The sequence below is a fragment of the Staurois parvus genome, unplaced genomic scaffold, assembly GCF_062004578.1.
Source record: "Staurois parvus isolate SC_StPar_1 unplaced genomic scaffold, SC_StPar_1.0 ptg002180l, whole genome shotgun sequence".
NCBI classification, from domain to species: domain Eukaryota; kingdom Metazoa; phylum Chordata; class Amphibia; order Anura; family Ranidae; genus Staurois; species Staurois parvus.
The window spans coordinates 82,388-101,144 of record NW_028319976.1 but is presented as its reverse complement, the minus strand read 5'-3'; the positions used below and the strand labels follow the sequence as shown (position 1 = coordinate 101,144).

Sequence of the window (18,757 nt, the reverse complement as noted above, 5' to 3'; positions counted from 1 at the left end):
CACAGCACCATGTGCTGTAATGTGCAGAATTGGCAGAGGCGTTTGGGAAGCGGTAAAAACGCTTCCCAAATGCCTCTCTGCCGCCTGCACACAATGCTAATGTGAACGTAGCCTTAAAGGGGTGTGGTAGGGGTGTGTGTCCTATGCCTACATACTTTTGGTAATAGGTGTCCCTCGTTCCCATCTGAAAAAGTTGGGAGGTATGTAATACTGCCACCACATACTATATAATAGCCATTCTCGAACAGGTTACCATGGAACACTAGTATTCCTCCAGGTTACCATGGAACATTAGGGTTTCTCCAGGTTACCATGGAACACTAGTGTTCCTCCAGGTTACCATGGAACATTGGAGTTCCTCCAGGTTACCATGGAACACTAGTGTTCCTCCAGGTTACCATGGAACATTGGGGTTCCTCCAGGTTACCATGGAACATTGGGGTTCCTCCAGGTTACCGTGGAACACTAGGGTTCCTCCAGGTTTCCATGGAACACTAGTGTTCCTCCAGGTTACCGTAGAACATTGGAGTTCCTCCAGGTTACCATGGAACACTAGTATTCCTCCAGGTTACCTTGGAACACTAGGGTTCCTCCAGGTTACCGTGGAACACTATAGTTCCTCCAGGTTACCGTGGAACACTAGTATTCCTCCAGGTTACCGTGGAACACTAGTGTTCCTCCAGGTTAACGTGGAACACCAGTGTTCCTCCAGGTTACCGTGGAACACCAGTGTTCCTCCAGGTTACCATGGAACACCAGTGTTCCTCCAGGTTACCATGAAACACCAGTGTTCCTCCAGGTTACCATGAAACACCAGGGTTCCTCCAGGTTACCATGGAACACCAGGGTTCCTCCAGGTTACCATGGAACACCAGAGTTCCTCCAGGTTACCATGAAACATTAGTGTCCCTCCAGGTTACCATGGAACACCACTGTTCCTCCAGGTTACCATGAAACACCAGTGTTCCTCTAGGTTACCATGGAACATTGGGGTTCCTCTAGAGGTTCCTAGGGGTTCCTTAAGCTATGGCTTATTGATCTCTGATTTGATGGAGCCTGAATAGTCCCAGGACCAATGGCACTTGGCAGAGCTAGCAGCATGACACCAATGACCTTTTTGTCTGTAAGGCTAGCATTCTGACCACTACTGTAAGGGTTTTATTCTTCCTATTGACTAACAATGTATAAGCCGTTGCCCCCCAGACGCATTGATTTCTGTAAGGGTTCCTCAAGACCTGAAAATTATTTTAGGTGTTCCTCTGAGGTAATAAAGGTTGAGAAAGGCTGCTCTATAATGTGATCCTACCTTCTGGAAGCAGGAATAAGCAGATGCAGTTGCATCACTGACTGCCTGATCAAAATTCCTACCACATTGTTTTATCTGTGGTTAGTGGGAAGTATAGCATTGCAAATATCACTTGCCAAGCAGCAGTGGCTACATCAAATGGGGAAGATGAAATATTGTTCTCTGTGGAAAGTTGAGATGGACATGTAAACTGAAGGTCAATGTTCTCAATAGTATGGTACTCCTATAAATCAGATTTTCTGTCTTCCTCAGTCTCCAGTCAGCAGTAGTTGTAAGCAGTTCATTTTAAATTTGGGTTGCAACTGGGTGTATAGTGTTTGCTGGAAATAGAAAATAAAGTAAATTATACTGATCTTCCTACTAATCATCCAGAGGCCTGTATGCTCCCTCAGGATCCAAGGGGGTCCAAATTCACTGGATGTTGGTCAAATTGGTGTTAGAACCCCTCCCACTGTCATCTACGCTTGAACAGAGATAACATTTATCTAGTTGTCATTCAATACAAGTAGTGTTCTTACCAGTAGTAATAGGTCTTGCACCAGGGCACCTTAGTGGCCCTGTCCCAGTGGTTCTTAACCACTTGTCTGTGACTCACTGGCAGGCCATGACCTTCCTCCACCAGGGACTCCATCCAGGTGCAGATCCCCTAACCTACAGCAGTGCCTTTTTAGCTCCCACAGTGCCCCAAACTTCCCATAATTGCTAAACGTGCCCTACAACCTAATCCAGTGCCCCTAGGCCCCCCAAGAGCCCTCAGCCCCCACAGTGGTTCCCAACCTCCCACAGTGCCCCTCGGCCTGCTGCAGAGTCTCCAGGTCCCCCGTTCATAGTGCGTCCAACCTCAAACAGTGTCCCAGAGTGCCTCCCACAGTTCCTCATAGACCCACAGTGCCCTACAGTCTCTGGCAGTGCCCCTGGTCTCCTGGAGAAACCTCATCTGCTACAGGGCCACAAAGTCTACTGCAGAGTCCCCTAACTCCCTCCAGATCCACCATCTTCCCCCACAGTGACACCCAGCCCCATTCAGAGCCTTCTAGCATTTTAATACATATTTTGCATTCTCATACTTTTTTGTGTAAGCATAAACTTTCTTTTTACTGTTGGGCCACGGAAGGATTTGGAAGAATTTACCCGGGTCTATCCATCACTGATCTTCCAAGTGGTAGCTGATAACGTAGCACTTATGCACCCCCGTCTGTAGCTCTGCAAGACCCATGGGTAGTTTTTGACTCCTTTAATACAACAATGGCCAATTCTCAATTATTTCAATGAAGAAAACATCATTATATTTTTATTCTTTTTGCTTTATAACTGCCCAGAAGCGTACTGGATTCGGAAACAGTGAGCACTAGGCAGGCCTTGAGTTCTAGTATATGTTTAGATTTGTAAAATATTCCAAATCTTTCAGAAATCAAACATTCGAAAATGATAAATTGACCTTAGCTATATGCATTATATACTGTATTTCTATTTGAATAACGGTGATCCTTTAGGACCTTTAAATACACACAGCAGTATCCAAGTTTGGTTCTGAAGACAACATGTGGTAAGTAGGCCAGTCCTATCTAAAATAGACCAATTTATTTTTATCAATGTCAGGTTTGATACTTACTTTTCATGAGGAATTCCTTACATTTTGGGTCAATGGGTGCTTCATTGGGTTTAGCCAAAGCATTGGACAAGACTTCTATGATACATCGTGTCATCTAGTGAGAAAATAACAATTCAAGAGGAAAAAATGAGTAGAATTGTATGTTTCATAAACAAAGAATCTGCACATAATTTTTCTTTAAATGACATCTGTGCCAATGGCAAAAAAACAAAAACAAAGGGCAAAATGCAGTAGTTCTTAACAGCCAATAACAATTCATATTCATTAGTCTACCCAATTGTAGTCTAATGTGAGATTGGTTAGAAGGTAAATAATGGGTGACCCCCACTTTCAGCATCACTTATTATTATTATTATTATTATTATTATACAGTATTTATATAGCGCCAAAAGGTTTGCTCAGCGCTGTACATTATAGTGGGGGACAGAACATGAGACAATACAGTAACAATACAATACACGAGGGGTTCGAGGGCCCTGCTCTTTAGAGCTTACAATCTAGGAGGGAGGGGATAGTGGTACAGGAGGAAGTGGCTGTGGGGGATGGAGTGGTGGGAGGAGTGGAGGAGATCGGCTGTTAGGTGAGGGTGGGGTAGGCTTCCCTGAAGAAATGGGTTTTCAGGGTGCGCCTAAAGGTGAGCAGGGTAGGTGACAGTCTGATGAATTGGGGTAGTGAGTTCCAGAGGATGCCTTCCCACATGGAAGAAAAATATATTTGAAATATATTTTAAAAATATTCTTTTCAAATATATTGACATATATTTAAAATGCTACAATTTTGGCCATATTCAATATATTTCAAAATATATTTCAATAAATATATATATATATAAAAATGAATTTCAACATGCAGTATATATATATATCTATATATATATAGATCTATCTATCTATCTATCTATCTATCTATCTATCTATCTATCTATCTATCTATATCTATATCTATATATATATATATAGATATAGATATATATATCTATATATATATATATATATATATAGATATATATACTGCATGTTGAAAGCTTTTTTATTACAAAATATATGAAGAATATATTTGAAAAAAAGATATTTTTAAAAATATATTTTTTTTAAAATATATTCTTCCGATTTTTTTTTTTAACATATAAAACAGTCATTTTAACATATATTTTTACGCATATTTGTAAATGAACTCCAAAAATGTAGATTTGTATTTTTAAAGACATACAGTCTATTTGAAATATATTTTAAAAATATTCTCAATTTTGGCCATATTCAATATATTTCAAAATATATTTCAATAAATATATATATATATAAAAATGCATTTCAACATGCAGTGTGTATATATATATATATATATATATGTGTGTGTGTGTATTTATATATATATTTAAATAAATTGAATATGGCCAAGACTGTAGCATTTAAAATATATGTCAATATATTTGGGAAGAATATTTTTAAAATATATTTCAAATATATTTTTCTTCCATATGGGTTCCCATGTAAGGCTAAGGACCTATTTACACCAAATGAATTCGGCATCACTGGAACTTAACCAATGCATCCCCAGCGTTTAGCCAAGGCAATCTGCTTCGAGTCTCATTAGTTTGTTGTATGCAGGCATATCATTGCACTTTGTACTATTATTACAAGTATTTATATAACACCAACAATTTTTACAGTGCTTTACATATTGTACATTCACATCAGTTCCTACCATCAAAATGCTTACAATCTAAGGTCCTGATCATACATGCTTGGGCCAATACATTCTTCGACGGGTGTGGGATTGCATGTAAATCCCACGCTTTCCTGCACCTGCAGCAAAAATCAAGCTGCTGTTATCAGATGTACAGGAGTGCCATTCATTTCTAATGACACCACCATGCAATGGAAACTGGAATCACATAGCACCAGGAGCAGGGGCGGACTGACAACTCAAGGGGCCCCCAGGCAATAAGGGATCATGTGGCCCCTGTGTCCTTTCCCACACTCAAAGCACACCCAAAAAAGCCTATAAAAGGTACCAGGGGCATTTCATGGGGCTCCCTACTGAGTACCTGAGTGTTGGAATGGTCAGTCCGCCCCTGACCAGGAGGTTTCCCTGCGGCTGCAATTTTGAAAAAGGTACAGGGACCTTTTCCCTGCATTTTCCATAGGTACAGCAGCCAATTCAAATGAATGAACTGCAGGGAACGCATCTGCAGGAAAACTGCAATAGTGAGAACCTAGGATTACACAGGAGCCGTGTAACCTGCCAGCATGTCTTTGGAGCATGGGAGGAAACTCATACAAGTCCAGAGAGAACATGCAAACTCCATGCAGGTAGTGTCCTGATTGGAATTCAAACTAAGAACCTCAGTGCTTCAAAGAGAGCTAACCACTAAGCCATTGGACTTCCCTACACAACAAACACGTATTCTGTGTCATACGGTAGTAATTTTAAACAATTCAAGAGTCGATATTGTAATTTATGTTACTATCTAAATGAAGTTAAAATGGGATAAAAGATAAATAACACCAGGGAACAATTTGTATTGTTAGCTGCAACCTTGCAACCGTTGTTTGACGCTTTCCCCCAAAGGCCTTGGTACACTCAATAATACTAGCATAAGCAAGTGCAAGCACTGTGAGAAAGCAGAGGGCAAAGCAGGGCCAAGTCATGGACAGGAGGGGCAGCTGCCCTGGGCGCAGTGAAAAATGGGGGCAAAGAATAGATGCAGAGTGGTGCACCCATTCTATGGCATGTATTAACAGTAGAGGAGCGGGGTGCAATTCTGGATCCTTGCCCTGGGCCCTGAGTGACCCTGTCCTGGTACTGGCAGAGGGAGACAGATCTTTGATTGGTTATAAAAGGTCATTTAGGATATGTGTAGCCATGAAAGTTGGGATCTAGCAGGAATAAGCACCACCCACCGTCCAGTACTCCCCAACATAAAATACAGCTGCATAGTATGCCTGGCTCTGGATACACAGGTGATCCTCAGTGTTGGCTGATACTGAGGGAGAAGTGTCAGCACTAGATACTCTGTTCTCAGTGCGGCTCAGTAATGTTGCCTATATACACAGAGCAGCGTTGCTAGGATGTTGGCGGCTGGACTATTTTGCCCCATACAGGAAGCTGCAGACAGATTTATTTATGCACCCAAATGACCAACAATGCTGTACGTTCCAGACATCTATGTTCTAGTGACAAACGACACACAACCGCTTAGCACCACTGGTTTTATCACCAACTAGCTGCCAGCATCCTAGCAACCAAGAGGCCAAAGGGGAAGGGATGATGGGGGGACTCAACAGAAATGGGTTGCCATATGGAGTGTCCATGGGACACAGTTCAATTAGAGATCCTACTGGCTTTTAAACTATGGACAGAGCAGGAGGGCATCTACCCATTGGGTGTCCTTGGTGATCTATGGAAAGAATAGAAGGACAGCTACACAGTGTTCACCTGGTGGACTGCTGAAAGAATAGAACATTTACGCACTTCCTGATGACGATCCATTGATCGAAACCGGTCAAAGTTTGAAGACACAACTTCTGCTGACGTCATTTCCGCCCTTTGGTATGCATGTTGGAACACTGCGGCCATCTTGGTTCCTATTCACAGGCAGCAAGGCTGAATACTCGGAGTGCCAAGTTATGGGCACTTTGCTTGTGAGTTTTATTCTTATAATTTCTCCCCATCATTAAGGTTTTTTTTATGGTTTTACACTATGGGATGTTTGCTTTTGTTTCTGTTCACATGCTGAAACTTGGTTTACTGCCTGGGAGGAGAGGAGAAAGTTTAAAAAGGCTCTTTTGAATCTACACTGTCATTTATATCCACGCTGGTCATCATCCTATTGGTTACAATCAGCCAGATCGCATGATTCTCAGGAATGAAGATTGGTGCCATTCTTGCCATCACGCATTGGGCTAGTCCCAAACCAAGCGCTTAAGACCACCCTAGAGATAGGTAGTCCACAGCTAATGTGGGGCACTGATTGAGCACAGAGGAGCACCTGTCATTTTTTGCAAAAAGTTCACCAATTATTAATCAACACTTGGACACTAATGGAGTCCGGAGAGAAGTATACTTTATGTCCTAAGCCAGTGGTTCTCAACCTTCCTAATGCTGTGACCCTTTAATACAGTTCCTCATGTTGTGGTGACCCCCAACCATAAAATTATTTACCCAGTAATCATAATTCATGAGTGTCCTTTTACCTCCAATACTGCTGCTTTCAACACAGTAGCTGCTTTTAACAGAGTAGCTGCTTTCAACACAGCAGCTGCTCTTTACACATCGGAAATATGTGTTTTCTGATGGTCTTAGGGTACCCCTGTGAAAGGGTCATTCGACCCCCAAAGGGGTCGCGACCCACAGGTTGAGAACCACTGTCCTAAGCCATCACTGTGAACTGTTCATGGACTTGTAACACATGAATCCTCATTCTCCTGCAGTATAGTCATGTTTGTGACTATTTCCATTCTCCTTTTCCTAGATAGGATGTACCTAGAGCAGTGTTTCTCAACCTTTTTTCAGTCAAGGCACCCTGTAAAATTATGAACAGTCCCGAGGCACCCTTTAAAATTATGGACAGTCTTGAAGCACCCCATTCTAAAATGGGGTGCCTCAAGACTGTCCATAATTTTAAAAGGTCACCCCATTCTAAAATGTGAAAAACTATTCTAATAGTTTTATATAACACAGAAACATCCACACACGTAGGACACCCAATTTTAGAGGTGATGTATTCTTCCAAAGCAAATACACCTTTGCACGTTGGTACTGAGTAGCATTCCCATGTTTCTCTTTTCTCTCAGTTTTCTCCATCACTGAGCTAATGTGACCCCAGCACTGATGGAGAGGGGCGGAGGAGGGTCAAACTAGGATGCTGTGCAACTGACATCCTCTGATCTGATGATGTCATTGGTTGTCTGCACGACGGCGGCTAAGTCCGTAATGGTGCACAATGAAAACCTGTGGCTTTGTGTAACTAAAAGGCAGGCTTGTTCATTTCAAATTGTTGAGAATGGTAGTTTTCCTGCACAACAATTCCCTTTCTCCACCTGCTCTGGCTGATGGTTTCCTGACTTTCAGATATTGTTCTAGATGCAATCTACCCTAGGCAGCGGCTGTTACCTGATCATCATTGCTTTTTGGGCCTCATGCACACAGGACAGTTTAAAGATGCCCCTCCTCTTGGCAGCAGCATTTAGGTAGAAAAAACGCTTGACGCTTGTAAAAGTGTCTAAAGCTTTTACAAGCGTTTAGGCATGTTTACAGGCGTCAAACAATTGCGTGTTAATTAATTTAATTGACCAGAGTAATAATTTATTCTAGCCATTGAAAAGAATTAACGCTTAAGAGCTAAAGGCACCTAGCGTTGGGTACATTAATGCGCGTTTAGACGCGTCAAATGTTTTTTTCTGCCAAAATGTTGCTGCTCCTGGACGCACTGACAATAGGTTTTTTTATACAGCTACTAAAAAGCCCCTGCCACTAAAAGCTTCCAAAAGTCTATGTGTGCATGGACACATAGGAGAATATGGATGGGCGTTTAGAAGATGTAAAAAAAATGCCTGATACCTCTTAAAGTGGCTGCCAAAATGCCCTTGAGGTCGGAAGAAGGGAGAACGTCTCCCGAAACGTGCAGCCTACCTCATCAAGGGTCTCCCGTCATTTAGGACCATCACCACTGACTCTTTGTCTCAGTTTTAATCTCCTTTGGTTTGTGAGTATGCACTTTTATGCATTTTAATAAGCTCATGTAATGCACGAAGAGAGTGCACGCTGTTTTTGCTTTTCTTCAAAAATGCCCTTTGTGCATGAGGCATTGAAAAGTATACCTTTTGGCGCCATTCCAAGCTATGGATGGAAGGAAAAGGATCACCCCACCGGGAAAATGAGAAGAAGGAAGCATGGGTCTGGGCGATTCCAGTATCAGAAATACAAGTGAAGGGTTGGACGCTACTCAACTGACCCCAGGAGTCCAATGTTGAAGAGGAATGGCCTCAGCCGCCATTCTGGCCACACTCTCTACCACATTTCACCCCACCCACCAGGGCTCTGATGCTAAAAGATTCCAGTATCAGAAATACAAGTGAATGGTTGGACGCTGCTCAACTGACCCCAGGAGTCCAATGTTGAAGAGGAATGGCCTCAGCCGCCATTCTGGCCACACTCTCTACCACATTTCACCCCACCCACCAGGGCTCTGCTGCTAAAGGATTCCAGTATCAGAAATACAAGTGAAGGGTTGGACGCTGCTCAACCGACCCCAGGAGTCCAATGTTGAAGAGGAATGGCCTCAGTCACCATTCTGGCCACACTCTCTACCACATTTCACCCCACCCACCAGGGCTTGGTCACAGAGGCTGTGACCAAGCCCTGGTGGGCAGGGCAAAAATGTGTCAGAGGGCTTGGCCAGAACGGTGGCTGGGGCCATTCCTCCTCAATATTGGACTCCTGTGGTCGGTTGAGCAGCGTCCAACCCTTCACGTAAGGCATTGAAGCCATTGTCAGAATTACAACGTAGGCTAAGCAACCACCAGACCATTGCTACAACAGGAGATCAATATTAAAGAATTTCCGTCATCACAGCTGTAAAACCAATAAGTGGCCGATGACTGGCTCCAGGGCCCTGTGGCGTGATTGACTGCTGAACTGGTCATGGTTTATTGCTGGAATTTAGAAATGGTTTCTCGGTAATGAGAAGTCATAACAGATCTTCTATTGCCTTTTAGCATTCTATTACAAATAAAGATTTCACATTTCTACACAGTCTGTTAATATGCACCATATTGCACTGAAAAGGCAAATTACTTTTTACTCAGCTATGTCCCTTGATAATTTTCGCTACACCCCATCTAAAAATCAATCCAAGGTTAAGGTGAGGGTTCAATTGATTTTATTGTGCACTTGTTGCCACAGGCTGTCCAGTCATACACGGTGAGGATCTGCTGCTAAAAGAACTCCAATTCCCTTTTTTTTTCCTTCTACAGGATCTGTACAGATAGAATTATGTTCCTGTCAAGAGCAATTGATTTATTATTGGACATGTAAATTGGATCATTTGCATGGTCAAACATGCCAGCCAGCAGATGGACGAGCATATTGAATGCCTAGTGAGAGTTTCTATTGTGACAGGTTGAAAAGTCATCACCTATTTAATACAAAACAAATGGCTGGGGATACAGATAAGTACTTTGTTTACATGCGGATCAGCTTGACATTTTTATACTTACAATGGAGCATTTTGGCACTGCCTACCCTATAACCAGGGTCGGGGCAAAGGGGTGGGCATGAGGGGCAGCTGCCTTGGGTGCAATGGTTTACTATAGGGATGGGGGAGCCTTCCTTCTGTTAAATGGCTGACTGCAGTATTGACAGCTGCAGTGATTATGACTAGTGAGTGACCGCTGGGCATTGGATCCCCTAAGTTTGCACATCATAAAGGGGGGGCACAGTTTGGCATCTTTGCCCTTGTCGCTGGATGACCTTATCCTGGCGCTGCCTATAACAACTAATCCGGTGTTTTTATTTTTTTTTTATTACCATGGACTTTAACAAGCAGCACGCAAGGGATGGTATGTTTGAACAGAGCTGTGGATAAGGGGGTACCACTGGTCCTCCTGTATGGGGCCCAAGCCAGCTGAGGGGCCAAGGCAGCTGAGTGATTCAATGTGGGCAGGGAGGGTGATCAGCGTGGGGTGGTTGGGGCAATTACTGGAACCGATCCCCTGTATGGCTCTCTCTGCAGCAGCTGAAAGTTGACTTCTTCAGCTCTCCCTCCCCCTGGCTTTCAGCTGCTGCAGAGAGAGCCATACAGGGGATCTGTTCCAGTAATTGCCCCCCCCCCTGCTACCAAGGGCCCCCCTGTGTGCCTCCACTCCAGCAGTGCATCCGGCCTCCCTTCTCTTCTTGCCACCGGCAGCTGCAAGCACACAATAGGATCCTTCAGGATGGAGAGTGGGGAAAGGGTCACATTTACTAGCCTCTTTCATTCCTGAATGAACACAATGAGTGATTGGTACCAGTCACTCGCTGTGTTAACCATAACTGAAGCATAGTAAACTTTTTTTTCCGGGGGGGGGGGGGCTGTCAGGTTGGCTGTATGGACCCCCATGGTTTCTAACAGCAGCCCTGTGTTTGAAATCATGTGTGCTAGCATGTGCATCACTGGTCTGCACAGCCTAAATCTAGTTCAATGAAAATATTCATGGCATCACTTGCATTGTCCTCTACTATTGGCACACATACATTACTCCACTGAGATTAGCAGGTGTCTTACCTTAGCAAGTGGAGGAATCAACTTGCAGAGAGGTAGATCAGATTCCAGCCTAGGTTCACATTGATGCAGTGCGAGTTGAATCTGTTTTGCAGTGCGATTTTTCCATTTCCATTCAAGTCTGTGTAACTACAAATCACACCGCACTGCTCTGAACTCACACAGGACCCTTTTACAAATCATATTGGAATCGCACTGCATACATGTGAACAGCTGCCACAGAAACTCGTGGTATTTCACTAGTCATGCGATTTTATGCGTTCTGGAAGGCGTCAGAAATCGCTTCAGTGTGAACCAGGACTAAGTGCATCTTACCTTTGTTTATTCATCAGTGTTGTATCATACACAAAGATACAAACATGAGATTTATTTGCTGTGTCAACACAGTCCTATATACATCCATAATATTCAGCCTCCTGCCTAGCTGTGAGAAATATTGGATCTACATAGACCTGCATGTGCTTCCTTCCTTCCTTCCTCCCTTCCTCCCTCCCTTCCTTCCCTCCTTCCTCCCTTCCTCCCTTCCCTCCTTCCCTTACTTCCTCCCTTCCTTCCTTCCTTCCTCCCTTCCTTCCTTCCTTCCTTCCTTCCTTCCCTCCTTCCTTCCTCCCTTCCCTCCTTCCCTTACTTCCTCCCTTCCTTCCTTCCTCCCTTCCCTCCTTCCCTTACTTCCTCCCTTCCTTCCTTCCTTCCTTCCCTCCCTCCTTCCTTCCTCCCTTCCCTCCTTCCCTTACTTCCTCCCTTCCTTCCTTCCTCCCTCCCTTCCTTCCTTCCTCCCTTCCTTCCTTCCTCCCTTCCTTCCTTCCTTCCTTCCTTCCTTCCTTCCTTCCTTCCTTCCTTCCCTCTCTGTCTCTCTCTCTGTTCCCTATTCTGTCTTTCTCCCCTATCTTTCTTTGTCTTTCTTACTCTATGTACTCTTTTTTCTCTTCCCCCTTTTCCTTTCCCTCTCTCTCTTCATTCTATTCTTCTTCTTCTCTCTCCCCTTTGCTGTCTCTCCTCTCTCTCCTTCTCTCTCTCCTTTGCTGTCTCTGCTTCACTCTCTCCTTCTCTCTCTCTTTCTCGCTCTCTCTCTCCTTCTCTCTCTCATTCTCACTCTCTCCTTCTTTCTCTCCTCTCTCTCCTTCTCTCTCTCTCTCCTTCGCTATCTCTCCTTTCTCTCCTTCTCTCTCTCTGTCTCTCTCTCCTCTTTCTCTTTCTTGCTCTCTCTCTCTTTCTCTCTCTGTTTCTCGCTCTCACTCATTCTCTCTATCCTTCACTGTCTCTCCTTCTCTTTCTCCTTCTCTCTCTTTCTCGCTCTCTCCTTCTCTCTCTCTCCTTTGCTCTCTTTCTCCTTCGCTCTCTCTCCTCCTCACCTTCTCTCCTTTCTCTCTCTCTCCTTCACTCTCTCCTTCTCTATGTTCTCTCTCTCTTTCTCTCTCTCTCCTTCTCCCCCCTCTCTCTCCTTCTCTCTCTCCTCTATGTTCTCTCTCCTCTCTCTTTTTCTCTCTCTCCTTCTCTCCCCCCCCCTCTCCTTCTCCCCCCTCTCTCCTTCTCTCTCTCATTCCCCTTCCTTCGCTCTCTCATTCTCTCTCTCCCACTCTCTCTCCTTCTCTCTCTCTCCTCCTCGCTCTCTCTCCTCCTCACTCTCTCCTTCGCTTCCTGCCCCCTTCTCTCTCCTTCTCTCTATCCTTCTCTATGTTCTCTCTCTTTCTCTCTCACTCTCTCTTTTTCTCTATCTCCTTCTCTCCCCCCTCTCTCTCCATCCATATCTCTCTCCCTCTCTCTCCCCCTTCTCTCTCTCCTTCTCCCCCCTCTCTCTCCCTCTCTCCCCCTTCCTTCGCTCTCTCCTTTTCTCTCTCTCTCTCTGCCTCCTTCTCTCCCCCCTCTCTCTTTCTCTCTCTCTCCTCCCCCCTCTCTCTCCCTCCCCCTCTCTCCTTATCTCTCTCCTTTTCTCTCTCTCCTTCTCCCCCCTCCCTCTCCCTCCCTCTCTCTCTCCTTCTCCCCCCCCCCTCCCCCTCTCTCTCCTTCTCTCTCTCCTTTTCTCTCTCTCCTTCTCTCTCTCATTTTCTCTCTCTCTCCTTCTCTCCCCCCCTCTCTCCCTCCCTCTCTTTCCTTCTCCCCCCCTCCCCCCCCCTCTCTCTCTCCTTCTCTCTCTCCTTCTCTCTCCCCTTCCTTCTCTCTCTCCTTTTCTCTCTCTCTCCGGCGACTCATCCAGCCCCAGTGACTTGTGAGCCTTTAGCAGACAGAATACAATAATTGGGTCTATTTGTCTATTTACAGTAATTGGGTTTATTTGTCATCAACATTTTAATTACTTTCAGCATCAGATGTGTAAAGAAAATCGGTGCACAGCACGGGCAGCAACCATGCTGTCTTGTACAATTATCAATTGTTTTCTCAAATATTTAATTTTCCTTCCCAGTGATACATTTTCCTCCATTAATTTGAAACAAAAGACTTGTGAAACTCAAGAGAATCTCGGAGACTTTTAAAAAACGTGTGAAAAAAATGTATCTAAAATGAGGAGCAATGATGGTGTGCAGTGTGCAGACGCCTCCAGTTCACATTACTAAAATGATTCTAATGAATTGCTAGGAGGTCACACTGGCTGTTTGCCTGAATGAATAAATCTGATTATGCTGTAGATTTGAATCATCGGTAGGTCCAAGCAGGGCCGTGGATAAGGGGGTACCACTGGTCCTCCTGTACGGGGCCTAGACCAGTGATGTGTGATGGATGGTTCTGTGATGGGGGGACTGTGTGACTGAGGGGGCTCTGTAATGGGGGGACTGTGTGATTGGGGGGCCAATGTGATGAGGGGACTGTGTGATGAATAGTTCTGTGATTGGGGGGTCTCTGTAATGAGGGGACTTTGTGATTGGGGGGGCTTTGTGATGGGGGACTGTGTGATTGGGGGGCTCTGTGATAGGGGGGGCATGTGTGATGGGGAGACTGTGTGACTGGGGGGCTCTGTAATGGGGGGACTGTGTGATTGGAGGGGGCTCTGTGATGGGGGGACTTTGTGATCGGGGGGCTCTGTAATGGGGGGACTGTGTGATTGGAGGTGGCTCTGTGATGGGGGACTGTGTGATCGGGGGGGCTCTGTGATAGGGGGGCATGTGCGATGGATGGATCTGTGATGGGGGGACTGTGTGACTGGGGGGGGGGGGCTCTGTGATGGGGGGACTGTGTGGTCGTGGGGGCTCTATGATAGTGGGGGATGTATGATTGGGGGGGTTATGTGATGTGACTTAGGAGGGTGTCTATGGGAAGGTTTGACCATTCTTCCAGAAGCACATTTGTGAGGTTAGGCACTGGTGTCGGGGGAGGAGGCCTGGCTCAAAGTCTCTGCTCTAATTCATCCCAAAGCTGTTCTATGGGGTTGAGGTCAGGACTCTGTGCAGGACAGTCAAGTTCCTCCACCCCAAACTGGCTCCTCCATGTCTTTATGGACCTTGCTTTGTGCACTGGTGCGCAGTCATGTTGGAACAGGAAGGGGCCATCCCCAAACTCTTCCCACAAAGTTGGGAACATGAAATTGTCCAAAATGTCTTGGTATGCTGACATCTTAAGAGTTCCCTTCACTGGAACTAGGGGGCCAAGCCCAACCCCTGAAAAACAACCCCACACCATAATCCCCCTCCACCAAACTTCACACTTGGCACAATGCAGTCAGGCAAGTACCGTTCTCTTGACAACCACCAAACCCAGACACATCCATCGGATTGCCAGACAGAGAAGTGTGAGTCGTCACTCCAGAGAACACGTCTCCATGCTCTAGAGTCCAGTTGCGGCGTGCTTTACACCGCGGCATTGCACTTGGTGATGTAAGGCTTGGATTCAGCTGCTTGGCCATGGAAACCCATTCCATGAAGCTCTCTACACACTGTTGTTGGGCTCATCTGAAGGCCACACCAAGTTTGGAGATCTTTAGCTATTGACTCTGCAGACAGTTGGCGACTTCTGCGCACTGTGCGCTTCAGCATGCCCTGACCCCGCTCTGTCATTTTACGTGGCCTACCACTTGGTGGCTGACTTGCTGTTGTTCCCAGTTTGCTTCCACTTTGTTATAATCCCACTAACAGTTGAGCGTGGAATATTTAGTAGCCAGGAAATGTCACGGATGGACTTATTGCACAGGTGACCACCTATCACGGGACCACGCTTGGAGTCACTGAGCTCCTGAGAGCGACCCATTCTTTCACAAATGTTTGTAGAAGCAGTCTGCATGCCTAGGGGATGGATTGTATACACCTGTGTCCATGGAGGGGATTGGAACTCCTGAATAACATGATTCGGAGGGCGGGGCCAATACTTTTGGCAATATAGTGTATGTAAGGCTCAGTTGGGTTTTCAGTGACAGGGTCAGAGGAAAAATAAAAAAAAAACCAGCTGATCATTGGCCTAGCATTTATTTCATGACATCCTTTCTGTAAGACGCAGTAATGGCACAAAGCAAACAAGCAATAAACGATCACATTAGAAGTCTATTTAAGGTTCCACGAGGGAGACGAGAATGGACAATATTTCACTCTGACGTATATTGGACCGCATTGACTGAGCTGCACAGCACACTCATTCATCTGACAGCCTAAGACCTCATTGAGGAGATGATGCAGGTAATAGCAGGCAATATATTGTCAGGGAGCCCAAATATATTACCGAGCTGTCCACATAATGACATCTGACAAGACGTCTGACTAGGAAATCGCTCTGACTTGGCAGATAGGGAAACATCGACTTCCACGGGAGGAAATGAATATCCCTGCGTTCCCAATATCAGAGCTGTATTTATCATAGGGCAGTTGTGGTCCAGTGTCTAGAGCAGCAGGGTGAGGGCAGGCAGTGCCCCTCCATACCCTGCAGCCGCTCCCCTCTTCAATCCACTAGATTAGCTACATTCAGCAAGAGGCATGCAGAGTCGCTACATTTAGCAAGAGGTATGCAGAGTCCCTACGTTTGGTAAGAGGCAAGCAGAGTCGCTACATTCAGCAAGAGGCATGTAGAGTTGCTACATTTAGCAAGAGGTATGCAGAGTCGCTACGTTTGGCAAGAGACACGCAGAGTCGCTACATTCAGCAAGAGGCAAGCAAAGTCGCTACATTCAGCAAGAGGCAAGCAGAGTCGCTACATTCAGCAAGATGCAAGCAGAGTCACTACATTCAGCAAGAGGCACGCAGAGTCGCTACATTCAGCAAGAGGCAAGCAGAGTCGCTACATTCGGCAAGAAGCAAGCAGAGTCACTACATTCAGCAAGAGGCATGTAGAATCTCTACATTCAGCAAGAGGCAAGCAGAGTCGCTACATTTGACAAAAGGCATGCAGAGTCATTACAGTTGGCAAGAGGCATGCAAAGCCGCTAGGTTTGGCAAGAGGCATGCAGAGTTGCTACATTCTGCTAGAGGCACGCAGAGTCGTTACATTCAGCAAGAGGCATGTAGAATCTCTACATTCAGCAAGAGGCATGCAGAATCGCTACATTCGACAAAAGGCATGCAGAGTCATTACAGTTGGCAAGAGGCATGCAAAGCTGCTAGGTTTGGCAAGAGGCATGCAGAGTTGCTACATTCGGCAAGAGGCACGCAGAGTCACTACATTCAGCAAGAGGCAAGCAGAGTCACTACATTCAGCAAGAGGCAAGCAGAGTCACTACATTCAGCAAGAGGCAAGCAGAGTTGCTACATTCAGCAAGAGGCAAGCAGAGTCGCTACATTCGGCAAGAGGCAAGCAGAGTCATTACATTCAGCAAGAGGCAAGCAGAGTCGCTACATTCAGCAACAGGCAAAGCAGAGTCGCTACATTCAGCAAGAGGCATGCAGAGTTGCTACATTCGGCAAGAGGCACGCAGAGTCACTACATTCAGCAAGAGGCATGCAGAGTCACTACATTCGGCAAGAGGCAAGCAGAGTCACTACATTCAGCAAGAGGCAAGCAGAGTCACTACATTCAGCAAGAGGCATGCAGAGTCACTACATTCAGCAAGAGGCATGCAGAGTCACTACATTCAGCAAGAGGCATGCAGAGTCACTACATTCAGCAAGAGGCAAGCAGAGTTGCTACATTCAGCAAGAGGCATGCAGAGTCACTACATTCAGCAAGAGGCAAGCAGAGTCACTACATTCAGCAAGAGGCAAGCAGAGTCACTACATTCAGCAAGAGGCAAGCAGAGTCACTACATTCAGCAAGAGGCACGCAGAGTCGCTACATTCAGCAAGAGGCAAGCAGAGTCGCTACATTCGGCAAGAAGCAAGCAGAGTCACTACATTCAGCAAGAGGCATGTAGAATCTCTACATTCAGCAAGAGGCATGCAGAATCGCTACATTCGACAAAAGGCATGCAGAGTCATTACAGTTGGCAAGAGGCATGCAAAGCTGCTAGGTTTGGCAAGAGGCATGCAGAGTTGCTACATTCGGCAAGAGGCACGCAGAGTCACTACATTCAGCAAGAGGCAAGCAGAGTCACTACATTCAGCAAGAGGCAAGCAGAGTTGCTACATTCAGCAAGAGGCAAGCAGAGTCGCTACATTCGGCAAGAGGCAAGCAGAGTCATTACATTCAGCAAGAGGCAAGCAGAGTCGCTACATTCAGCAACAGGCAAAGCAGAGTCGCTACATTCAGCAAGAGGCATGCAGAGTTGCTACATTCGGCAAGAGGCACGCAGAGTCACTACATTCAGCAAGAGGCATGCAGAGTCACTACATTCGGCAAGAGGCAAGCAGAGTCACTACATTCAGCAAGAGGCAAGCAGAGTCACTACATTCAGCAAGAGGCATGCAGAGTCACTACATTCAGCAAGAGGCATGCAGAGTCACTACATTCAGCAAGAGGCAAGCAGAGTTGCTACATTCAGCAAGAGGCATGCAGAGTCACTACATTCAGCAAGAGGCAAGCAGAGTCACTACATTCAGCAAGAGGCAAGCAGAGTCACTACATTCAGCAAGAGGCAAGCAGAGTCACTACATTCAGCAAGAGGCATGCAGAGTTGCTACATTCGGCAAGAGGCACGCAGAGTTGCTACATTCGGCAAGAGGCACGCAGAGTTGCTACATTCGGCAAGAGGCAAGCAGAGTCACTACATTCAGCAAGAGGCATGCAGAGTCACTACATTCGGCAAGAGGCAAGCAGAGTCACTACATTCAGCAAGAGGCAAGCAGAGTCACTACATTCAGCAAGAGGCATGCAGAGTCACTACATTCAGCAAGAGGCATGCAGAGTCACTACATTCAGCAAGAGGCAAGCAGAGTTGCTACATTCAGCAAGAGGCATGCAGAGTCACTACATTCAGCAAGAGGCAAGCAGAGTCACTACATTCAGCAAGAGGCAAGCAGAGTCACTACATTCAGCAAGAGGCAAGCAGAGTCACTACATTCAGCAAGAGGCACTCAGAGTCGCTACATTCGGCAAGAGGCACGCAGAGTCACTACATTCAGCAAGAGGCATGCAGAGTCACTACATTCGGCAAGAGGCAAGCAGAGTCACTACATTCAGCAAGAGGCACGCAGAGTCGCTACATTCAGCAAGAGGCAAGCAGAGTCACTACATTCAGCAAGAGGCACTCAGAGTCGCTACATTCAGCAAGAGGCATGTAGAGATGTGC

The 18,757-nt window shown here is 45.8% G+C and overlaps 1 protein-coding gene across 1 annotated transcript in view; it reads right to left on the bottom strand.

Moving 5' to 3' along the window:
• The window catches only part of CHGB (chromogranin B), a 100,263-nt gene that overhangs the window by 35,111 nt on the left and 46,395 nt on the right, over positions 1–18,757 (bottom strand). Inside the window, exon 3 of the mRNA XM_089665305.1 lies at positions 2,919–3,012. Coding sequence (XP_089521431.1) covers positions 2,919–3,012 — 94 coding nt within the window. The remainder of the gene's footprint in view (positions 1–2,918; positions 3,013–18,757) is intronic.